The 26,532-nt window shown below is 38.7% G+C and overlaps 1 protein-coding gene across 1 annotated transcript in view; it reads right to left on the bottom strand.

The window, feature by feature from the left end:
• Positions 1 to 26,188, bottom strand: part of LOC139126632 (uncharacterized) — a 34,840-nt gene extending 8,652 nt beyond the window's left edge. The window contains exons 1-5 of the mRNA XM_070692692.1: positions 26,131 to 26,188; positions 20,832 to 21,018; positions 19,228 to 20,386; positions 13,762 to 13,962; positions 13,228 to 13,288 (exon numbers count right to left, since the gene is read on the bottom strand). Coding sequence (XP_070548793.1) covers positions 13,228 to 13,288; positions 13,762 to 13,962; positions 19,228 to 20,386; positions 20,832 to 20,896 — 1,486 coding nt within the window. The 5' untranslated portion in view covers positions 20,897 to 21,018; positions 26,131 to 26,188. The remainder of the gene's footprint in view (positions 1 to 13,227; positions 13,289 to 13,761; positions 13,963 to 19,227; positions 20,387 to 20,831; positions 21,019 to 26,130) is intronic.
• Positions 26,189 to 26,532: the final 344 nt, after the last annotated feature.

Genomic DNA, 26,532 nt, shown 5'->3' with positions numbered 1-26,532 from the left:
GGTGTCCGTAAGTAGTACATTCCCTGTTACATGACCCAATTTTCACATCAGTTGTGATTTTTGTTCACCAGCATAGCAGGGTTATGTTTCTGGACAGTTTTCATTCAAAACGGATGTGTATTTCTTGTTTTAAATTTGGTTGGTTGCATGAACGAGCCGACGGTCAAGTTGTATGTATTTTTTACCGGCCGTTTACCTCTTAAGTCTTTGGGCTTCTAAAGACAGCAATGGTCATATTGGAAAATTAAGTATCAGATTTTATCAAAACTTGCAATCGACCCCAAGCGTTCACGAACTTCAGGGCTGTATTTTCGTTCATTATTTTGCTTCAAGACAGCCTTGTGCAATCAAATGCGGGACGTTATGTTTACACAGGTCTGGCTGTGTGTAGCGATCATGTGCGAGTGAGTACATAGCTGCGTCATGGGGTTTTGGCTCTTCTACGATCGTGCTAGTCATGTGAAGAGGTTGGTTGGCAGGAAAAAACTTGGCCATTTAAGAGTGGTAAATGTTATTTTTTTTGTTATTCTGTATTTTACAGGTATACTGTTTGGAACCATCTTTGTGTAACTTAGGGCACGATTTCATCGAACAGCAGTGGAGTTGCCCCCATCAGAGCATGAGAGAATAGGAGAACATCACCATTGAAACCCGAGAGCTTAGATAAATGTAGCCAGACACACAATCAACAAGCAGTCTGTTGACACATTTAGCATTAATTTTAATCATTATGATTAATCATTACCTGTAATATACTAAATGTGTTTTTCATGTCAGCACGTTCGTAGGCTGAAGGAAAAAGGTTTCATTCTGCATGCTTCTCATAAGTAGATTTAATATATGAGGAAACAGTCATTTGTAGATTTTTTTTTCAGCAACGTTTTTGAAGGGATCCAAAACACTGATTAGCTGTAAATCACCTTTTCCATAACACCAGCATGTAAGATTGTTGTAACACCTTCTGCGAACTACCAACCTTCCTCGTGCAATTTTGATTTTCATGCTATTTTTTGACAATCATGATTTCTACTTTTTTTTTTCTTAAGCTCTAGAAAACTTTGATCAAAGAAGATAATGGTGTCCTTTTTAATATTTTTGGTAAGGGGCCCAATAACGATAAAAGACTCATTTACTCATTTACCTGATGGTATTTTTGCTGTTCGGACCTTTCAGAGTGTCACTTGGTGACAGTGAAGATGTTACACATGATGAAGAAGGACACGAGTAATTGTAATATATTGTATGACATTTATTGTTGTACTTAATACCCTAATGAAATAAATATTTTAAATTTATTGTGAAATGTATAGCTTGAAATTTTTGAAAAAGGAATACCACTTTTCTTTCAAACTCTGTAGCAGAAATGATCAAAACTACACAAAAAATATTTACAATGAAGGAGATGGAACACAGTATCTATTTGATGGGTCATCTTTCAGCCACTTCCACGTTTTGTTGCTAAAGCAAAAACAAAATATCTAGGCACATATGTAGAAGCTTGAAATCTGGGTTTTGTTAATTAAATTTTACAAATGTCATCATTAGGCAGAGCCAACTGTACTTTAGGCATTTTTTCCGGAGCTACAGATCCAGAAAGGCTCCAACTACCCTTCATATTTGCTTCAAATTTCAGTGCCGACAAAAAAGTTGTCTGCACTGGTGCTGATATTGGCAGTACTTCCTTCCAATCCAGTAAACACATGTAATTTAAAAGTATGTCCTATTCATACTCGGTTCTATCATGGTGGTACCGAAAATGCCCTATGAAGTAAGAATGTTTATGTGTTCAGCAAAAACAAAGGCAACAGCAACAGCAATAAGTCCAGTTATAATGGTAAGTGAATTCAAGAAACATCAAGTGAAATAATTCTTTGCACGCTCAGATTGTCGAAGATTTTCCATGCTGACAATGAAAGCGTTCAAAACAAGTTATTAACTGATTGGAACTGGACTGCCAGAGTAACGTTCACTGATCACAATGTATCCTTGCAATGTCAATTCTGAGTGGATCTGACCATTCAAAATCTTAATTTATTGCGTTTGTGTCTGTTTGATTTTTACCGACTCTTGGCTGTCATACATATTTGTTGGTGACCTAGTGCTGGAATTGGTGGTTGCGTTTACGAGTTTCAACCTTCAATTCATAATATAAGGCAATAATATTATGTACTGAGTTCTGTCTGTCAAGACAAAAAAATATTCGTAAAGATGTTACGCGTTGAGAAAATCTGGAGTTCGTAAGTGGGGAAACCTGGTCCAAAATACTAGTAAATTACACTTCGAACAAACACTGGCATGATCAAAATGTTCATACAGCATGAGATACTTTGAGATAATGCAAAAACATATATTAGCGAGCAATATTTTTAATCATGAATATCCAGAAAAAAAGAAAAACAAAACACGATGTTATGGCCAAGTTTTGGGTTTCCTCGGCAGACGTCCTCTTACCGAATCGTATATGTAGAGAATTATGTAGCATATTGCTGAAAAGGGACTGATCAGATCAGTGCGGTCAGACACTATAGAATGTATCTAAGACGATTTCTTTACGAACAGAAGCAAGCAATTTCTTAGTTTTTGTACGCAATGGGGTCTTAGAGACCTCCTTTTTTCTCTGACCACAGTCCGTGCTGTGATCCAGGCAAACATATTTACCAACACCCTTCTTAGTCGCACGCCAGACTTTGGAACACGAGGATGTGTATTTCTGGCAACTGCAAAGACGTGAGTAAGATCATGGTAAGATGCAATCTGTCGAAAATGACTTTACAAATAATATTTACAAATAATATTTTAAATTATCAACGTGTATACACGTTCTATAAGCAAACGAGAATAATCGCTTCTACATAAGTTTCCATACATCAGCGAGCTATTTTTATTTGAAAACTGATGACATTGCACTACTGCAGTAGCTCAATGAGAACAATGTTTGATAGCGTAACGGATTTCTGTCCGTTATGATACCACTGCTGAAATACGCATAAGGGAATAAGATCCTCAGAGTAGAAAAAGCAAATTGTTAATGGAGGAGAAAATAGTCCTCATCTCCAGAATCTTGTAAACAAGTACTGGTAGGTCAACATGGTGGAAAACGTTGGTCGAATGTCCCCGCCATTCCAAGGATAATACGAACATATTGCAGGCACCGCCATAGTTGGGTCATGGAGGTAGAAAGAAAGACTACCTCCATGGTTGCAGTTACACTAAAACCACAACTACGGCGGTGGCTGTGTAACATATGAGGTTGACTTCGCGAATGAAACTGAAAACTTCAACTCTGGTCAAGAAAAGGAAAAACAACAAAATAAATTTCAGACTTCGTCCTTTAACTTAGACTAAATGGACTGTTTTTTTCAAAACTGCAGCGTGTACAATATTGAAAATCAAATGAAATGTTGAAAAAAAGGAACAGGACCACATGTGGATATGAACCATCGTGTCAATGCGTTAATCACCCACTGTTAGTCATCCTTTTATTTAAGGGAGGAAGTAACCCAGGTGTCTGTAAGAAATCCATTTGTACACGATTAAGATGTGGATGCATTCATTTCTAGTGTCTCAAATCACGCCTTTGAATTTGACGCCGAGTGATGTGCTTGCCACAGTGTCTGACCGTAAAGTGACAAAATAAACAGTCATGCACAGATTATGGTGCGGTGCATTTTGGGGATAACTTCCAGCGCCGCCTCAGTAAGACGCTGTACTATTAATAATGGTAATATATTACCTAAATTCTCCCCAGCAGGAAAATAGCAGTGTCAACCATGATTGTAAAATATTCTTTAAAGAGTAAAATACTAAGTAGTAAATTTGGCAGTGAAACGTGCAATAAATGAGAGGAAGAATTTCGATTGTGTCATATGATATATTGAGAAAATAAGTCATATAAATAGTTTGATAAACGAGTTCAGAAACAAGAGTTCACACATGTTTTATGTCTTGAATTTTGCAATGGGCGATGGCACAAAGGGTTGGTGTGACAGAGGGGCTTCCCCTTGCTGGAAGCTCATTTCCTACGAGCCTATCTGTCTTGGCAGTAGACCCTTCCATCGTTTAGGTCATGTTTTCTTTGCTTCGGCATTGACGCTGTCATTGTAGCCAAAAGGTCATTTCGGTAGTGGCGAACTGAAGCTCATTGTTGTACCTTGTGACACTTCCTGTGATTATCAGCATCTTGCTTGCCACCAGCAGCAGAGTCAGCAAAACTATCACGTCAGGCTTCACTTTGGTGGTGTCAATCGTTTCTTCCCACCTTCGGAAGCTGGCGATTTTGTTCGGGTTGGCGATCTCATCTCGAAGGAAAACATTCAACTCTTCCTGCACCTGTTCTACGCCTCCAGTTCTGCCAACAATAGTGCTCATGATGCTTGCTTGGGCCCCTAGAAAACAGTAAATACAGGCCTCGATGTTTCTTTTAATCTGGCTGTGCCTGCGTGCGTCAATCTGCTACCTGCATCCCGCCACCATCCACCAGGACAAACAAATTGTGCTGTCCTTCTACCATATCATTTATGAAGAAATAGTAGTGGGCTCTCTTGCTTTCCAGCCTCGTATGTTTGTGTTTCCTACTAAAGATGTCCTTGGTGTAGATATAATTGCTGTCAGGACGGACGAAAAATCTTGGCAATTGAACTTTATGCCTTTGCTCTGCAAGGGGCCTCTGTGGGTGACATACGTGTATATTTTCACTGATGCTGAACTCCCAGCAGCGGGTTTCGTAACTTACCTTGTCATAGGGTTGTTCCGAACCTTGCAAGCACCATCATAAGGCAGTGCAACGCCCACCTCATGAAAAATGCGTCTGGTGGTGAACTGCACATGAAAACGGAGAAAGATTTGAACTGATGGAACACTGTGGATGCAAAACTAGTTGTCTTGGAAAGTTAAGCCACAACTGAGCGGGGGCACCAAACAGTAAAGTTTAACTACTGGGCTTGTACTGGATGTGAGGGCTGACCTTTGCCTCCTTTGAGTTCCTTTGGGCAAGGATATTGTTCTGGAATATGTCTCTTGGGTGGGTGACGAACTTTCTGTCCAGGTCAAGTAGATTTTGAGCCGGTCAGCATTGGCTTGAGATCACCCACAGGTGGCTCCCTTATCTAGTCTATTGCTGGGATCACTGGGTACAGATTCTAGTTGAGCTTGAAACTGTCAGGGTAACCAGCTATCCTGCCTATACATCTTTTAGTGTATTTTTGCAGGTTGACTGTTGGCTACTCTTCCTCTGTATACACGTTACCTCTCCAGAGGTGGGGCAAACCTCTTTCCCATCTGGACCTTGGGTGCCTATGCAAAGATTTCTTGATAAGAGCCGAATCAGGGTCTTCCGGCCGCCTGCTGGCTGGGCGCGCTACTCTCTGCCATATTTCTGTGAGCAGCTGCTTGTCACTGTGGTCCGAAAGTATGCCTGAGTGTATGGTTTTTTATGAAGCACATTTCCAACCAGAAAGCACTTTTTAGCCGGTGGTCAGGGTACTGGCAAAGCGGATCCTTGACCCAAGGAACACCAGCGCTTGCAAACAGGTGAAGTCAGTCAATTTTTGTTTCAGTGTTATGTCCCATTGACTGGAATGTTCTGTTCCTGTGAATGTCAGACTGTTGTCCATAACTACAGAAAAAAAACGTCAGTTTTGTAGTCATTCAAGTAACTTGGACTGGACCATTGATACATGTCGTACCGTCGTACCGATTGACACGATCACAAGCTTAACACTTGTAGCTGACGTATAATGCATACCACAGTGCATACAACGTCAGCTTAGAGCCTACGGACATATGCGAGTACGTTCATGTATGGCGGTGGTTTGAGGGCTGTGGAGCATAAATACTCAAAATTACCGTGTGTTGGAATTCATTTCTTTTCATTATCTACCAAAAATGGTGACTTGGGTATTTTACAACATAACCTGCACTTTTAATAGTTTGCTAGTAGTTGTTTCAACTCAATGGACAATGGACACATCGTTAGGTGTCACCGTTCTCAAACTATCAAAATCCAGTTGTTGTGGACTGACCAGGTGGGAGTGCAGAGAAATACTTAGAAGAGCCAAGTGTAGAATTTGGGATTAAGTGGAGATAATTTGTTTGCGTTCCTGCCAGCCTGATCCGACGCATTCTTTGATGTTTTATCGCCGTCGTTCACGCTTAATATTCATAGTGGTGGTGGTTATCCGGTTCTTGGAGCCTGAACCAGATAGCTACTATGTCAAAATGTGTATGGGCAAAAGCTTAACTATGTGTATAGCCACATGATTCCGCAAGAAACAAAAGCAGCAAGGACTCACCATATGGTCACTCACAATTCCAGCTAACCATAGCCAGGTGAGACATTGTACATCCATTGCCCAGAATTGGAATCTGGTGTCAAAGTTCATGCCCGATTCTTTTGACCTAGTGTTTGACCATGGCCAGGAAATAAAAGCCCACTCAAACCTTGGCATGGTGCAGAATATGACCAAACCATAGTCAGCCCTCTGGTCCTAAGACTAGAAGGTAAGATCTTGCTCCATTTGGTACAATACCACATGATCAAGACAGACAGAGATCTTTACACATATGAAAAAGCGTGAAAGAATATGACCCTTTATGGTATGCATACACTGAACCCGAGAAAGCTGAGAATCAGTGCTGGTGATGTCAACGTCCAAGAAAATGATGATAATTGCCTGTATGATAATTGTCAGAAGAAGTATGCTATCAAGTTCTTGCACCCAGTCATGAGCGACCATGGCACCATTTACCTCAGTGTGCTTGGCAGCCACATTGAGAGGGAAATCACCATGGCGCTGGCCGCTCAACTGATTGACTCTGAGGACCCTACTGATTGGTTTACTCAGTGAGAACATCCAGATGGAGTACAAAACAATCAAAAACAAGGGCTTAGCCCGAGACATTGCTGGCTACTATAACAGCAGCAAGGGCTTCTTGTACGATCATATGCATCATTTTCGCATGATCTCCTTCTGAGAAAGTAACACCTCATCAATGAGAATGTCAACATCCCTCGCAGAAGTATGAAAGGGCTGCTCATTCTGTCAACAAAGTCACAGGTGCAAGCCTGGCTAGACAGCAAGCTTTTCACACCAGTACAGAAATTTGCGAGAAATTTGCGAGAAATGGACACTTTCTCGCTGTATTGCGAGAAGTAAGCTAGAGTACATACTTTCTCGCAATCAAGCTGCGAGAAATGTGCTTTCTCGCATGCATCTGCGAATTCTTGCAATCAATCAGCGAGAACCATATTTTCTGGCTTTGCATCTGCGAGAAATTGTGAATTTTTTTGTGAAATACTTACACAGAAGAATACAATTTCTCACAGATGCAGAGCAAGAAAACAAATTTCTCGCTGATTGATTGCGAGAATTAAGTTTCTCGCAGATACTGAGCGAGAAAAAACAGTTCTAGCCAGCTGATTACGAGAAAATTAAATTCAAGCTAAGTTATTGCGAGAAAGTATGTATTCTCGCTAACTTCTCGCAAAAAGCGAGAAAATGTCCATTTCTCGCAAATTTCTCACAAATTTCTGTACTAGTGTCAGGAATCCATGCCTTGAAAGTGTTAGTGTGGCCATCCACGGGATTTTGAACAAAGTCTATGCCTAGGAAATAACCCCCAGCACAAAGAGCAGAGGCCCTCTGATACTTCGCAGATGGGCGTCAAACAACAGGACCTCTTCTTCGTGAGATCAATTTCTTAGAGAAACACTTGAGTAGCTTCAAGCATGAATGTTCCATATCAAAGACCTGAGAATGAGGGACACAAATGACAGGCTACAGCTTGAAATACTGCGAAAAAAACACTGCCACAGCAGATCGCGACAACAGGCTGCTGGAGCAATTCTATGTGCAAGCCGACATGAAGGTTTCATTGGAACAAAATTGTGTTAGCGGTCTCCTCTTTTAAATATAGGTGCCCACAGCTTGCAGAGGACGGAAGAGAGATGGACGACAGTTTGTGGGTAGAGATACCGTTCAACATGTACAGAGTCTACCTGCTGTGGCAAGACAGAGTGCTGGATGAGCCTGTTGATGGGCCCTGAGGTTAGAAGTTTGGGTACATCATTTTCTTGTGCCCTACTTACCTGAACAACAAAACCTGCGACAAGAGGTTCCTCTTCACAGATGATGATGTCATCATCCTCCCTATCCCCTGCAAAGGTGTGATTGAGTGAGATTGTTGGCTATGCTCCATGAGATGACTTTGCTGTATAAAAAGATGTAAAGAAGCAGAATTACGAGCTAGTCAAGTTGAGATTCAGTGCCCGGCACAACTGCCTCAGTGTGTTGGTCCTGACCCAATACACCAGCATCAGCAACCAGTTTAGAGAAAATATTGGAATGCTCGTGCTTTCTTCACTCAGAGCAAAAAGAAAATGAGAGCATCATAAAAACAGGATGGAGCTGGACAAGAAAGAAATGAAGTGGCAGCTTGACAAGCTATATGAGCAGGAACACAGCAGCCAGTCTTCAGACTTAGGTACCCTTACAAGATCACACAGGGCTGAGGACCCGTTCTTGTGAGTGCTGCATGCTGGTTTTTCAATCCAGTGAAATGACCATTTTGTTTTTGCTCCAATGAGTTAAAGCTGTTCTGATAGCCCTTCCACTTGATGAAAAAGACCTGTTTGCCCTTCACTTTCTTTGTCTTGAGCACCTTTTGATCATAAAAACGTTGTCGTTGCCAACTGTCACTTTTGCAGCTCATCCACATAAAATATGCCAAGCAATCTTTACCCTGCAGGTCGGCGATTTTGTACAGAGGGGAGGGCTCAAGGCAAGAAGGACTCTGTAGACGGTGAATATCTCTTCTGTCCAGGTACATTTTGGCGAATATTCCCCCCATACTTCGAAAGACGCACTTTCCCCAAGGGAAGATGAGCTTTGATTGCCGATCTAGCAGTGAACTCTTACCCATACTGGGCTTGGAAGGCTATGTAGTTGTTCAAGGCTGTCACTTTCAGGTGTGCATGTTTTTGTGGATGAAGGAATTCCATATTAGGCCTTTCAAGGTCTTGTTGAAGCCAACGACAACATTTGCTTTCTCATCGTTGTGCAAGTGAAACCAGTGGATATCTTCTGCTGCCAGCCTGTCTGGCATCTTTCTGCTTGTGAATTCACACCCTTTTTCTGTCTGCAGCTTTCTGGGCTCCTGGCCGCTCTGCCTTATTATGCCAAAAGAGTGACCTTGCCTGTCTTTGTATTGATAGGCACAGCCTATACAATCCTGCTGAGCACATCAATAATGGTCAGCATGTTGCATTACCCTCCATTTTTCCGGGTGTAAACCTTCATGCATACAAGGTCCAATGTCATTGCTGTCACCAATGCCAAGCTGCTAACCAGTCTTTCGCTAGCCAGTGGTGTCGCCCTTGATCATCGAGCTTGAGGACATAAGAGATGTCAGCATGGGAAGGCCACTGAGAACGCAGAAAAAACAACAATGGAGGTTTCGTCTTGCAATACAGGCATTCCAGCTAGACATTCGTCCTCACTCTTGTCGCTGTCCAGCAGCAAAGACATCACACCGCTTTGACAGACCTGTCAGATGTCGCTGACTCAGTCAGAACTAGGCAGATGACTGGAGACTCAACCTCTTTTGCCTTCAGCTTCGACAGCATACGTCAAAAGTTTGTGCTTTAAAATGTCACAACCACTCTGCTGGACATTCTTGGTACCCCCGTGGATGATGTGAGGCGCCAACACAACCGCAAATTATCCCTAACATCTCGATATATTTAAGCTGTGATAAGCAGGAACTTCAAACATACCTACAAAAATCTAGACCAGATGTTTGCCTCCTTCTCACCTAAATACACCTTCACCTGAAACTGGTTGAAGACAATACAATTATGAATCCGAACATTGAGCTAAGGCCCATTCTCAACAGCGGCGACTGGTGTTCTAGTTACAGTGCTAATGGCAAAGCCAATCTGTTCTATGATGCAGAGGGATCTGAAACCAGCAGGTTCAACAACCTCGACCTGCTGATTGCTAAGAAAGAAATGACTGACAAATTGTCGTTCATCACTATTGGGACACTTCTTATTGATTGCATCAAGCTGACACCGAAACCGAGTTTGATCAATTACTGGTGTACGCTTTGCTCAAAGCAATGAATAAACTCCAGGTTAGTGTTGCCATTAGATTTGTGAATGAGGATTTTCTTGTTGAGCTATTTTGTAGTGAGACTGGGCAAGTTCAGTTTAAAGGCCTGAAATGGGGCACAACAGGGGTCGATATCAGCACACTTAGTTTCAAGTGAATCGTCTTACTGGACATCAAATACGTCCCCACAATTTTTGTGGGATGAAGAAATCACATATTTTATGTCTACATATAGATAGACACTGAAGACACCTTCTGTGGATCCACACAATATGGCTCTCTCAGACATCAAAGATGTCAAGGGCGTTGAGAGAGCAAACTATAAAAAAGAACCATGGGAAGGCCTTAAACCTGGTTTATCAAGACAACATTTTTGGTATGGCTTTAGGCCAGTGATGCATTAGAAGCCTGCCAAAGGTATAATATACCAGGATATCCTTTTCCCTGAAGGCATCTCAGTAGAGGTTCACAAGCCGTTTTGTTTTGAGGGTTGTGAGTTACCTGAGGGAAAAAAACGTATGACGTTTATTTTTCTTATGTTCATGCAAGCACCCTACAAATGTCTATAAGGTTTCATGCCAGCACCTTCAAATGTCTATAAGGTTTCACAGTCTATGCTGGACCCTGCTCATAAACTATTGCAACTCAGTGCCCCCACCCTCCCGGTTCAAGCAACTGTTATATAGCATATGGCCATGTGACAAGTCTCTGAAAAGGAAAACATCACGGTTGAGCTAACAAATTTAAGGTTTTCTGCCTCCACACATAGGCACCGACATAGAGACACCATTGATTTTTTCTCTCTCTGACAACAAATACGATCAAGACGAGCCACTAATACAGCAGCTAGGGATGATTCTCTCTCTCTCTCTCTCTCTCTCTCTCTCTCTCTCTCTCTCTCTCTCTCTCTCTCTCTCTCTCTCTCTCTCTCTCTCTGACATCACATACGATCAAGACAAGTCACATCGAAAGCTACTGATGATGACGGTGCTGATCTTTCTGTTGATGACGATACTGCTGATGTTGGTGACAATGCCTAATGCCGTACGTCTTATTAATTTAAAAGAAACCAAGCAGGTGCCTCAAGTATGACCACAAGATTAATGAGACCTTAGGACTGGGATGCGAGAGAAGAATCGCGCTCCAGGGTCTAAATGGTCATAGGAGGTTATATGCGAGTGGTTTCTGTGTCACAACGTAATGTCCCTATGCAAGGTTGTCGAATTTTGGGTTGTCCTAACTATTTGTGGTTTTAGTAACGATATTTGCGTGTCCTTCTATTGGTAAAAAGGAATAGTACCCTTTCTCGACTAGAATTATAGCTAGGAGGTTTAGCTTGGCCCGGCTTGAAACACTTCTCAGCCATGTGCACGGTCTCACAGTTCTAGGGGTTTCTAGGACACAGAGGGTTTTTAGGGGATATCTTTTCCTTCTTTGCTGAGGAATGCCTTGCTCTAGCCAAGCTCAAAGCACATCTTGGTTCCATCACTAGCTGGCAGCCAGTAGATATAGCAATTGTTTTTTTTTCTGAGGGCCTTCTTGCAGGAAGTCCCATCATTTGTCCCAAGGATCTTGGCTGGGCCTTTTGTCACCTACTAACAGTGCACGGTATGCTCTTTAACAAGAGAAGCTGCAGCACGACCAAAAGGCCTCGTAGCTCCCATCCTGTGTGCTTCTTGGCAAAGCCCTACACCCAGACAAGCTTGCAAAATAATCGCAATCATACCAATCCATACTCCAAATAAATTGTCAGAATTCGTAAGACAATAGTTTTAAACATAGACACAAAACAGCACAAGACAGACAGTAAATAGACGGTACACAAACAAAGTCATATTCATGAAAGAAAGACATATGGACCTCTGGCCAGAAGACCAAGAAGTGGTGTGCAAGTGCAAGTGCAAGTGACGTGTCTAATCTTTTTGACAGGGCTGCGTGGCACGACGTCTCCCGTGGCCTTGCAAGTCTCCCATGCCTCCTTGGTATCTTGCATCTATTCATCAAATAAATATTGAACAGTAAAATATATTCTGTAAATTAATATGTTGAACCAGTTCGGGCAACAGATGCTAAATATGTCAAAGTTTAGCTAAAAATGTGAAGGGCTTAATATTAAATTTTAAGCTTAGCTTAGAAGTCATCATCGATGACACAGTACCAACTTGATAATTGTTACTTTGACTACAATGCCTCGAAGAGGAGAGAGCCCTGTTAATAAATTGCGACACAGAATGGCGATACTGAACGGCCAAAAATGAGTATGTAGTACAGTCATGGTTCAACTTTTGAATTGAACAAGTGATATCAGAATAGCGTATTGATGGCCAATAGCAATAGCGATGGTGGTGACAGCAATACAAATTAAAAACCTCAGTGGAATTAGATAGTTCAACGTGCCACATACAATCATGTATGAAAGTTGTTTTTAAAATTACGACCAGAGTACAAGGAGCATTCAATAACTTGCTGTTAATATATACAGAAAACATTGCTACATTTAAGCTCTGCATCGCTTACAGCAGAGGTAAACAAAAAGTAGCCATGCATTTGTGGGACGATAAATTTGCATATAGTTTGTGCAAGGTACCTGTGTACCCTATATCAATGCAATCTTGCTTGGAGTCTGAGTTGTAGCATTTTGACAGAGTTGGCATTTTTTACCTCATTTGAATGTTTCGATACAAACGTGTTTGTTTGGACAAGTTCACATGTCTCACTTATGGCTCAAAATATGAAATATCATTACAACATGGCCACCATGCGACCATATTGAATGTATCGTGAAACAAATCGATGTGCATATGTATGACATGGGTCAATGTTCTCTTACCAACTTAGAAAGAAATCAATCTCACATGTCTGAGAAATGCTTGGACACACGCACGGACATACGGCAGGCGGACGGACAAGACCAAAACTACTAGTTTCCCCAGACTACGTCCATGGGACTAAAAAAGAGGTGTTCTGGTGCCCTGTGCCAGTTCTGGCAACAGACGCTAAATTAATATATATATATATATATATATATATAATATATATATATATATATATATATATATATATATATATATATATATATATATTACGCATACAAAACAGACGCTTTACTCATATTTACCATTTGGGTCATCAAATGTATCCTCGTCTACATTTTTCTCGTTTGACTCGACATGATTCCCCTGATGAGAAAAAGCGAAACCGAATTTAATTGTCAATTATAACCGCCTTGAAGCTACGTTATCAGACACTTACAATCGTAGTAGGTTCATAGTGCGCAATCAAAAGTATGCAATGTAAATAACATCGTAAAAAATATATTTATTCTTTTCTATTTACTATGATTGAAATTCTGCTTCTGGCTTTTTTCATTATGACATGATTTATTTGACCTAGTTGTTCATCTACGCATTACCGTTGCCAATCCTGTGGTGTAAATGCATGACTTACAAATGAAAACGCCTCTCAAGTTCAACTAGATGTGACTTTTGGTCTTTATATTCTTTTACAGCGTGCAAAAAAAGTACTCTTTCTTTCTAGATACAGACTTAATATTGTCTTTAGACTAATTAAGGAATTAACAAAATTACCGACACAAAAGTTTGAGTAGAATGAAAGATTCTGAAGATGAAGAAATCTATTTGAAAACGTTTACCTTGTCAAAGCGAAAATCCAAAGATGCGGTCATCTTCGTCTTCTCATACACTTTACCGGAACTCTTCATTTGGACAATTTCAAAGAAGGCTTCAATGTATTCTGACATTTTTTGTGACTTAGGGACAACCTTAAACTTCGCAAACGGTGGAGTATGTGAATCGTCCTTACAGTGACGATAAACTGTGTCCATCATGATTTCCTGCAAGAACAGTTTGGCGTGTGTGATAGATGTTGTACTGCTTTGTTCTTTTAGAGAATCTGTTATTGGTGATGTCGCTTGTATTACTGCTTATATTCATGGTGCTTTCTTATTAAGATGTCAGTGTCTAAGTTATGTTGCTAGCCAATACTGACGCAGAAGAGAACTGTACATTTTTCTTCGGTCGCTCTCAAATACTCGTAAAGGTAACGTTGGCTGGTGAGTACGTCGGGATCACAGTTCAAGCAAAGTCACCTGTGGTCTATTCCGCTTTGCGTCCATGCATCCTATAGATGTGTGTACATATGCCTAAGAAGTAGTTCTTCTCAGGCATATGTACACATGCCTATGGGGCGAATAGATGCAAAGCGGCATAGACCACAGGTGACTGTGGCTCAAGCTTATATAACATATTCGTTTCATCTTATTTCGAAATCGATGTTTCGAAATTTAATAAAAACATATACTTCTAAGAATTTGAGACATTGGAGCGATGCAGATTGTGTTTTTTTTTGCATACCAGTATATTGACCTGTAGTGGTAATTTTGATGGTCGCGCACACTGTCTGCCTCGTGGTACGCATCCGGCGCCAAGCGACACACTGTTGCAGCCTGTGAATTTTTTTTTCACAACGTACGGTGAAACACTTCATACCAAAATGTACGTATTCAAACGCGCCCATCGACGTTCGACGTGAATAGTTTATGTTTTTAAATCTACTAATATAGCGGTGTTTGACGGAAGACAATGAAAATTAAAGCTGCAAGCAGCGTTGGCGGTGCCCAAGCAGTTGCCCTGGTTTCAGGTGCTTGCAATGATGGATGTATAAGCAAAATTTGAGTTTCAAATGACCTTTCGGTTCTTGTAAAAAACAAATATGAACATCTTTTCATGGTATTGTAGGTTTCGCCGATAATCGTAGTTTTTTTGCAAAACCTATATGGCCGCCAAACCACGTGACCTATCCAACGGCTTTTCGCAAACTGGAAAGGGGTCACTTTAATAATGACATGAGTAAAATGTCAGTTCAATCAGTGTCTTGGTTCTGGAGAAGAAAACTTTTAAAGATTAAATTTGGAAGTTTCGCAAAATCAAATATGGCGGACAAACCACGTAACCGATCCAAATGCCTTTTGCAAACTTTAAAGTGCTAACTCTAAGAATGACAAGGGTAAAATTTCAGTCCAATTGGTTCGTCTGGAGAAGAATTTCAAATATTAAATAATAATTTTTAGCAAAATTCAATATGGCAGCCAAATCACGTAACCGATCCAAATTTCTTTGCAAACTTGAAAGAAATCACTCTAACTATGACATGAGTAAAATTTCAGCTCAATCGGTGTGTTCGTTCTGGAGAAGGATTTTTTAAAAAAATAAAATTAGGATTTTTGCAAAATTCAATATGGCGGCAAAATCACATGACCGATCCAAATGCCTTTTGCAAACTTGAAAGAGATCACACTTAAGATAAAACATGTAAAATTTCAGTCAAATCGGTGCATTGGTTATTGAGGAGAAGATTTTTAAAGATAAAAATGCTATTTTTCGAAATCCAAAATGTCGGCTAAAGTCACGTAACCGCATGCGATTTTATTTGCAAATTCGTAAGACCTTAGGCCAAATTGACTTAGACCCTTGGTCATCAGGAAAAGCCATTTTTAGGATTTTGGAAAATCCATTATGGCCGCCCGGTCACGTGGCAGATCAAAATTTGAAGGGTCAGGTACACGAGTATTAATCAACAGCTATTAGCACTGCAAGTTTGAGAAGTTTGCGTTCGACCGTCTTCTCCAGAACTTACACACCGATTGAGCTGAAATTTTACTCATGTCATTCTTAGTGTGATTTCTTTCAAGTTTGCAAAGGAATTTGGATCGGTTACGTGATTTGGCTGCCATATTGAATTTTGCTAAAAATTATTATTTAATATTTGAAATTCTTCTCCAGACGAACCAATTGGACTGAAATTTTACCCTTGTCATTCTTAGAGTTAGCACTTTAAAGTTTGCAAAAGGCATTTGGATCGGTCACGTGGTTTTTCCACCATATTGGATTTTGCGAAAATCCAAATTTAATCTTTAAAAATCTTCTTTCTTTTCTTTGCCGACACATTCTTTGAAGTTTTATCGCCCTTGTCCACGCTGAATATTCATAGACGTGGTGGTTATCAAGTTCTCGGCACCTGACCCGGATAGCCACCACGTAAAAATTTGTGTGCAAAAGCTGGCATGACAAATTTAAAGCATTTTTCAACAACTGTCACGTCCTAGAATTAAAAAGATGCAATTTAATGAACCTGATACATTGTTCTAAATTTGTCAGTGCATATATGCATACGCGTGCATGTGCATATATGCAAATTATTTTTGCAACATTTTTACTTTTCTGTGTCGCGTACAACCATTTTTTTTTGTGTAACACCTTGCAAAGTAATGCATACTGTTCTTGATAGAGCAATATTTATCATAACATAACAATCTGTCTACTGAAAGGGGTTTACAAAATTTACAGTAACGTATCGACAGTGGAATCATACAGGTCTTTCAGGTTGACCTTTCTGACATGCATGTTCATCACATGATTCCTCTAAAGTATACACAGAATTTGTTGATAAGCCCGACATTAACGTTGCCGACTCCTTTATTTAGTGTTTGTGAGTTTGTGTGGTGTTGTGTGTGTGTGTGTGTGTGTGGTGTGTGTGGTGTGTGTGTGTGTGTGTGCGCGCGCGCGCGAGCGCAGTCAATGGCATTTCTGGTTACGTGAAAGAGGTCATAAACTGGCACCCTGTGTTCTGGCAATATGTGTTCCGTCTCTGCCAAGTCCATATAACCCTGGTATGTTTTGCAACTTAAAGATACCTCTTTTGTAGACCCAAGACACTTTCATGTTTTCTAAGGCCGCGTTCAAAAAAAATGGTGAGGGGGGCTGGAGGAATCGCGATTGAAATCTTATTTTTTTTCAGATCCCCCCCCTCAATACCCTCAAAATTTTTCAAGTCCCCCCCTCGATACCCTCAAAAATTTTCAAGTCCCCCCCCAAATTACCATATAGCCGCATATTAATTAGGAATGCACGCAGAGTAAAAAAAAACATGTAATGTGTCGTTCTGCACGCAAATGTTCAACACTACCTCTTATCAGCAGGTTGTAGAGCCATATACCTAGGGCAAGTTCTTAAATTGATTCATTTTTAAATGCATCAGTGAACTTTTTGGATTTCTCAGTCTAAGCCGACTTGAGTTTATCCAACTGTGGCCAGTTCAATGGCACCAGCTGAAAAGCACACAAAATGACAATCATGAGAGAGTATGAAATTTGTGTATTCCTAGCTACGTTTAACCAAATTGTGAAAAAATGAGCACAGTGACCTACCGAGAATTTTTTTTTCAAAAGTACAAGACATATGTACAACTTAGATGCCACTTATAAAATGTTTTACAAAATTGACAATACTGGAAGGTTAAAATATTCCATGAAATTAATGTTTTAATCTCAGAAATTTTGGGTTGTAATAATGGCAAATTTGATAAAAAATAAAAGATTCCATTTAGTCACACATTTTTCCATTTAAATTAGAGTCTTTACTGTTCAAAGTTTTACTTTTGTGTTATTGGTACAATGAGATGTGAAAATTTCATTCACTGCATGAACTTGAAATGAATGGTTTTATATATTGATTTTAAGTGATTTTAGAAAAACTGACTTTTCATCGTACATTTGTATAAGATCAAGTACGGTGACCCCATCTTTTCTCTCTAATATTTGATTCTTCTCATATGCCAGAATTCAAATATCCATGGTAACTGTTAGTCCCCTAGTCTTCTATGCGGTGCTCTCTGGCTGGATCTTGTGTACAAGTAGATGTATGTTTCACTGTCAATTGAGTGTCCTATGACCGAAACTCTTCTTAAACTACATCAGAGTCAGAGCTACATGTATCACTGTCACTGCCAGTATGTAGTAGCAGGGCAGTAGTTGTACTAACTTTTTATTTTGACAATATTTTGTTCAGTTTATACAATTGCGTTCTTGTTCTACTCCCTACAGAATGTTGAGCTATCCAGTATTCAGCTTGCCAACACAGCCTACGTGTACCGAGCATTTGCATCATTCAATTATCACCAATATTTAGACAAACGGGCTTTGTTGACAAACTGAATATTGTGTTTTTCAGCAGCATGCTGTAGAGAGACACCAAGAAACTGTGTTTGATACATTGCATAGAAATATTGAAAAATTATCAACAGTTGTAGCTCCTGCCCCATTACAAGGCCAACTTGTTCTACGAAAATTTAATGGCATTCATACATTTTTAGACTTTTTTGAGATTTAAAGACATAAAATATGACAAAACGGTTCTAGATTTTGTTTAATTATTACTAACATTAGAACCATTGGACGACATCAAAATGTTGGGAGTCAAAATATTTTCAGGTCCCCCCCCCCTATAGGCAGAGCAAAACTTTCAAGTCCCCCCCCTCGACTACCCCAAAAAATTTCGAATCCCCCCCTGAATTCCTCCAGCCCCCCCCCCCCTCACCACTTTTTTTGAATGCGGCCTAACTAGTGATTAATGAGTCGGCAACTTTAATGTCTGGCTTATCAACACATTTTGTGCGTACTTTAGAAGAAAATGTGTGTGATGAACATACAAGTATAAACGGTCAATCTGATAGACCTGTATGATTCCACCTTCAATACATTACTGTAAATTTTGCCAACCCATATCACTTGAAAAATGTTATGTTAAAACCTGAAAGACCTGTATGAGGTTATTAAAACAAACTGCAAAGGATGCATGAGGACATGTCGGGCGATGCGCAGCGCCAATGTCCGAGTTTATCCTTTCCGGTATTTTCGTGATAACCTTATTATTATACATCTTACATCCGTGAAATTGTCAGAGTAGTGATCGTTTTCGTGCTGTCTACAATTTTTCTTCCGATTTATAGCGCAAATGTGGAATGCTATCTCGGACGCGCTTCTGCAAGTGTACGTGAATAGTGTGTGTATGTGTGTGTGTGTGTGTGTTGTGTGTGTGTGTGTGTGTGTGGTGTGTGTGTGCACTAAACGCGTACGCACAGAACGCACGCGCAGGGGATTGGACGTCTCGAAGCCGTACGTGTTAAGGAACGGGCGTTCCCTATGGCTTTCGTAAGGCGCGCGAAATTCTATTATTCTCGATGGTAGATGTAAAATAATGTGTGGTATATTTTGTGAATTGCAATTTAGCCAGGGAAAATATGCATTTCTATTGTTATTTACCTGTTCATAAGTAAACATTTTATCCAGCTCCCAGTTCCACCCCGGACGTTCTACGATCCTTACAATCCATGACTTTGTCGATGATTTTGGTCTCAAAGAGTAGAACTGTGAGTGACTTGCATATCTTCCTTCACTTTCGTCGATAGCTCTTTTGTTATCTTTGATGGTATCACAGAAGTAGGTTGAGAAGTAGACTTCCTGTTTGTCTTCTGGTCGCTGTTCGTATCGCCCGTAGATTATTAACTGTAGATTTAGAGATATCTTCTTGTTGCATTGGATGCAGGTGTAGGTGGTAAAATGACTGGTGACAATGTAGACGTATCCCTCATCCAGTGTAAAATAGAAATCACTGACGACGTTGTTGTGTTCTTTGTCCTTAGGCTTTTCCAAGCATTTCCACGACATTTTGCATCCAACAGGGGAGTGACTATACAAAACCTTCCATTCGGAGTCTCTGTCCAGAACTCCCCTGTGAGGAATTTTCAATATAACAGGATTTGCGAACTTTTTCCTGCCAGGAGCAAGGCAGTTAACTACTGGAGTTAGGGGAAAGCCGCTATTTGGATCATCAAATTGAAGATTAAAAGGGGAATACTTTCGGGATACTTGAATTTCAATAAGTTGCTTAGTCCCAACTTCTACTGCATCTTCTTGGACAAGAAGTGATACACCTGTTTTAGCATGGGATATGTTACATGCATTGGAATCAATCTCTGCAGCCATTTTAAAATCAAAATTATCATCAGGCTTTTTTTCAAACGTTCCTGTATCAAGGAAAGCGCGTGCACCATTTGCCGTTGTCTTATCGCCACAAATATTGACATTGATAGCTTTAATACCATCTTGTACAATGCGATGTTGCTGTTCGTTGATGAGGCTGTCTTTTGAAGTTAAAGATGTTGATGACATCTCATCCTTTTCTTGAATGCTTTGTGCAAGGGTAGTATGTTCTGGATTAGTTATGACAGTTAAAGAACTATTTCTACAATTATTTTGTACATTATTATTTTTGGTATGAGCGCCAACACCCGTTTCAGAACCAGTTTGAACTCTGTCTTCGTAGCTATTGTCAGTACTTGCTGTCAGCTCTCGCTGTATAGTTCCTCGGCTGCTGATTACCATCTCATCGACAGATTCTGAATCATGTAGGGCAGTAGTCCTTTGATTGAGGAGAGAAACAAAACAAACATCGAAGTGCATGTAAGAACTATACGTAAACAAACGTTTAGAATCAAAATTAAGTAATATCTGTTCTTTTATTAACATTTCTTTCCAAATAGATGTCAACTTCGGCAAGATTATTTGGAATTATCATCATACTTCAGTAACATGAAGACAAGACATCTATACGTGTGACTAATTTTTCATATATTGCAACCATATTTCTGAGGCGTCTTGAGACTGACACATATGTCATGACTTATTCACAGACTGGAAGTGCAAACAATCATCAATAGATTAGCTATACCCTTAATTTTCGTACTTATCAATTCATATTACTGACATTCAAACATAAGGCTAATTTCGTTTTGAGATATTAGAGATTTGTGATTATATGCGAAAATATAAACTCTCGATATCATAACTGACTATTAAGTACTTACTTGCCATGTACCTTCCTATTTGGGATGCCCTTTTTATATACCAGTAAAAGAACGATGAGCATCATACAAAGTATTATTGATAAAACAGACCCAAAGATTACAGTAATGTAAGGTGATGTATGCTGAATATTTGGGTCGGCTTCAGATTCAATAACGTCAAGGTTTCGGTCATAGTCGTTCCAAAATCCTAGGGGAAAACAATAATGTTGGACGAAAATATCAAGAAATATGCGAGGTTTGATATGACAGTTTTTCTTCACACAGATCGCCAGATGTTATCAGAGCCCAGAGTCACAATTGACCATGTCTATTGATATTCATAAGTTTACTTTATTTCTCTGCTATCACACTAATGACACCATAGGGGCATTTCTCATGTTTGTCAAACGAACGCACAGCCAAGGGTATAACCACTGGTATGCCCTTGCTTGTGCGTTCGTTGTTGAAGTTGTCAAAGTTTATCCTGTGATAATCTGGTGACAGCATCGATACATTAGTAACTTACACTTGCTTGCTTTAGCGCATTCGGTAAAAAACGCATCAGATAATAGAGGCTAAACAGTGATATAACTCTGCATAGCATTGTCAAAAGAAAAATATATGACACAGCGAACGAGAAAAAGAAATCTTTGCAAAACAAGTGCAAACAATGCTAACATAAGACCAAAAGGTTGGTAGTATAAATCTTTATCGGCAATACATATCATAGTCAAACGTCATAAAATAAAACAATATCAACAAGACGTGCAGAGACAAAGACACCCGTACCCCGTCAAAACCATTGGGACGGACATGTGAACTGCCCCCTGCAATGACACCAGAAAAGTCAAAGTTCTGTTCTTACGTAAGATAGGTAACTCCAATACATTTTAGCTGTCAACATTTTATCATTTTATAAATAAGCTTGACATCATTTTTAAGTATTAAGAACCGGACTTTCGTTTGCCTAGAAAATTACACCACTATACAAGCCACGAGCTGAACAGCATGTCACTAAAAGCTACTTGAACTGAGAGCGATGGTGCAGTGTGAAATCCGAACTTCGCTTTTTTTATACACCTTTTTACTAGCATTGTCAATATTTTCTCCCTGAAATGCGCATTTAAAAAGACACAAGAAACCACTCGAAAAATGATTGCTTCATAGAGATTTCCAAGACACTCATCTGGACGACCAAGCAACCATGGGTGCCACCACTGCGCAGAAAAACGGAGCCAACGACATGAAGTCAGTACATTGTTGTAAAAATTTTGCGCAGAACAGAGGAATTCAAAGCAGTCAGCAGCTTGCTATGGCTCTCAAACAAATTGTGTAGAAGTCTAACTGCTTGTCTTGTATTTATAAGGTGTCTAAAAACATTGGGCTGATCCAACCTTTGTGGAAAAACATCGAAAAATTTGAATTAGTTGAATTGTTATCATCCGAACCACGTTAGTTTCTATGACGGTAAAAACTCAAGTTGGAATAATAAAACTCACGAAATTCGAGATGTTGGATTCAAATCGCGCATCAAAAATGCAATTCTTAGTAATTAGCAGCTTGCGTCCAGTCGATGAATATGTGAAAAAGTTACAAAATGAAAATGCCAACATTAAGTAACCAGATATGAACTGAAAATGCTCACGTGTTTCATTATATTGCAGTTATGTGTAAATTTGAACCTTTGCCACATGTTTGCAACTTCATTGAAAGTGTTACGATCAACATAATGAATAATATTCAGCACAGAATAATTCTAAATCCAAGTATATATGCTCAATCAGGAAGGTTTATTAAAATATGCAAATTAGGAATTGAGTGAAATGGCTGAAGTAAAAATGTTAAATGACTTTCAATAATGTCGTATCATAGTATTTTTAATGTAAAAAGCAATTCGTCAACTTTGGTCGAGTCAAGACGGATAAATATCCCTAATTAGGAAAGTTCAATAAATATGCAAATTAGGAATTGGCTGAAGCAAAAAAGTTTAATGACTTTCAATAATGTTGTTTTATAGTATCTTCAATATATGTTGCAAGATTCATCAACTTCAGTCGAGTCAATTCAGATATATATCCCTAATTAGTGAAGTTCATTTAGTATGTAAATAAGGAATTGGCTGAAGTGAAATTGCTTAATGATTTTCAATAATGTTATATCATAGTATCTTCAATGTACACAGCAAGTTTCATCAACTTTGGTCAAGTCAATTCAGATATATATATCTAATTATGAAAGTTTATTAAATATGCAAATAAGTATTTGGCTGAAATAAAAATGCTCAATGACTTTCAAAAATGTTATATCATAGTATCTTTAATGTACATAGCAAGTTTCATCAATTTTGGTCAAGTCAATTCAAATAAATATTCCTAATTTCAAAAGTTCATTAAATATGCAAATTAAGAGTTTGATGAAGTAAAAATGCTTAATGACTTTCAATAATGTTAAATCACAGTATCTTCAATATACATACCAAGTTTTGTCAATTTTGATCAAGTCAAATCAGATATATATCCCTAATAAGGAAAGTTCATTAAATATGCAAATTATCCATTATGTTTTATATCATCCCTTAATATCTTTCACAGCTGATATATCTGGATGTGATAAACATTTGTAGCGTATCTCATCAAATTCATTAAATATGCATTTGAGCCCTAAATTAACTTGACACTGTTCAATGTTTCAAGGCACAATTAAATTTTATCAGATCAATATTTGTAGCACGTTTCACAAAATTTGGTGCCGTAATTTCAGAGTTATTAACTTCATACTACTAAATGCTTTACAACAATGTTAGATATCTGTCGGCTCAGTATATGCAATAGTTTTCAACACATTTGATGCAGTTACTTCAGAAATATATGACTAATTATAAAACTTCATGAAATATACAAGTGAGCTGTTTATTAACTTGGCACTGCTCAATGCTTCTCAGTACAATTGGATATTTATCAGATCAACATCTGTAGCAAGTTTCATCAAATTTAATGCTGTAATTTTGGAGTAATATCACTAATTACAAAGTTCATTAAATATGCAAAGAGAATTAATTAACTTCACGCAACTAAATGCTTAACACAACAGTTAGATATCTGTCGGATCAGTATATGCAGCAGTTTTCATCACATTTGATGCAGTTATTTCGGAGTTATATGACTAATTATAAAACTTAATGAAATATGCAAATGAGCTATTTATTAACTTGACACTACTCAATGCTTCTCAGTACAATTGGATATTTATCAGATCAACATCTTTAGCAAGTTTCATTAAATTTAATGCTGTAATTTTGGAGTAATATCACTAATTATAAAGTTAATTAAATATGCAAATGAACCCTTAATTTACTCCACACAACTAAATGCTTTACACCACAATTAGATATTTGTCGTATCAGTATCTGCAGCAGATTTCATCACATTTGGTGCAGTTATTTTGGAGTTATATGACTAATTACAAAACTTCATAAAATATGCAAATGAGCTATTTGTTAACTTGACACGGCCAAATGCTTCTCAGTACAATTAGATATTTATCAGATCAATATCTATACCTGATTTCACTGACTTGGGTGCCGTAATTTCAGAGTTATATACTTAATTACAAAGTTATTAAATATGCAAATAAACCCTTAATTAACTTCACACTACTACATGCTTCACACCAGATATCACTTAGATCTGTATCTGCAGCAGATTGCATCACACCTGGTGCAGTTATATTGGAGTTATACGACTAATTCCAAAATTCATAAAATATACAAAATATCAATACTTTCGTCTGTAGACTTGCTGAAATACTTGAAAGAGAGTGAAAGGTCGGCCAATGTATTCATTTAGATTTCCAAACATTATTGTGTTGTGCTGTTATTCATCCATCAAAACGAACACCAGCCCTCATTGTTGTCGAAATACTTGAACTTAAGAATAGAGTCATCTGTGGCCATAACACATTTTGCAGCAAAATTGCCCCATATTAATCATTATCCAATAATCAAAGCTCTTGTCTAACCACTAGCTGAAATATGTAAAAGTAGGTCATAAATGATCTTAAGTGTCATCCCAATTGAAAGGAATTTAAGATTATATACTACGACACCAAACGCCTAGCGTGTGAAGTTCTTGAGATAAAGAAAGTGTATCTTAAGTCATTTAAGGCCATCGTAAATTCGGAGAAAAATATTGGTGCCATACAGGTCAATTACCACAATAATATGTTCTTAGTGTGGCTAAGATTTATGAAAGGATTAAAGCTTAGGTCTCTTGTAAACGTAGACCAATTATTTTATGTCCCATACTTGTCCATCTGAGCTTAAAGAGTCTATCGGTTGTGATAAAGACAATATTTTTATATTATATTCGGTTTGTCGTAGTTTTTCTGTAAATTAAAATATGGCAATAAAACCTTTGACCGATTTAATGGCTTTTGCAAACTTGAAAGTGGTAACTTTATCAATAATAGGCAAAACGACGCCAGCTCAAATGATCAAGGTGATTGAAATGACTCTCACAATCTTGCAGGTATCGACGTATATCTGCCATTAGCAAAAACGTCATCTAAAATGGTTTCATTATTACGTTGGAAGGGATTTTTTGATAGATTCGATATTTTCTCAAACCAACATAGCGGCAAAGAACACATGATCGATTAAGATATAATCAGCAAATATCCGTGATCTACGTACAAGCACTAATCACAAGAGAAGTTATTGCTTGTTTGTATGCCTGTTGATAATCGATACGAATTAAAATAAATTATTATCCGAACACGTGCGGAAACTTACATAATCTGCTGCATATTCTTGCAGATTTGTAAGGCGAAACAACATTCCCTTTGCAGACGTATTCTTCCTGTCATAACGGTGCAGAATTGCTGGATGGCCGCAATAACTATATGGCTAATTTTGAAATTTTAAACGTCTATTCAGCAACTGACGAAATTAAACACTTGTAACTCGTCAGCTATTCACTATTCAAGCTTATAGCCTATATTCGCAGCTATTAGCCATATTCAGCAAGATGTATTACACGTAAAGATTTTGAAGGCGAGAAAATTCCCTTTGCAGACGTAATATTCCAGTCAGAAATAACAGTTGTACAAGATTCATATATATGTAGCTTTATAGCTACCCACTACATTTATTACCAGCTATGGGTCCTTTTTGAATTATTCATTGCTTAAATAGCTACAAACAGCTAAATATATGCTATTATTATTGCTATCGTAGCTATTGGCTATCTAGCTTTAGCTAGGGGCTATCAAGTCATCCAGTAAGCCCGCACCGTACTCATTCCAGTACTTTTCAATTACTTACCCTTAGTTTCTTGAGGGGCTTCTGTACTCGTTTCATATTGTGTGATTTGAATGTCTTTTTCGCCTATTAACAAAATAATTCACATCTTGATTATGTATTTGCCAACCGTGACCCGTAAACATGTAAAGGACTTTACCTGATCATGATTGTGTCCTAAGTACCACATGAGAATTCAATATCGCCATCGTAAATCAAATCTTATTACAAAAGTAAGAACTTTCAGAAATGAATGTGAGGCATAAGAAGTCAATGGGAATTAAGGCCATAGCATCATCGTATATCAAACCTGATTACAAAATTAGCAACTTAATAAATGTAATTTCGCCAAACATTGGGCGTCAAAATGCGCCATACTTGGTTAAATTTTGCTATGTTCTCTGTTTTAACAATTGTTATAAGAGA

The sequence above is a fragment of the Ptychodera flava genome, unplaced genomic scaffold (genome assembly GCF_041260155.1).
Source record: "Ptychodera flava strain L36383 unplaced genomic scaffold, AS_Pfla_20210202 Scaffold_110__1_contigs__length_247015_pilon, whole genome shotgun sequence".
NCBI classification, from domain to species: domain Eukaryota; kingdom Metazoa; phylum Hemichordata; class Enteropneusta; family Ptychoderidae; genus Ptychodera; species Ptychodera flava.
This window is presented reverse-complemented; position numbering and strand designations above follow the sequence as displayed.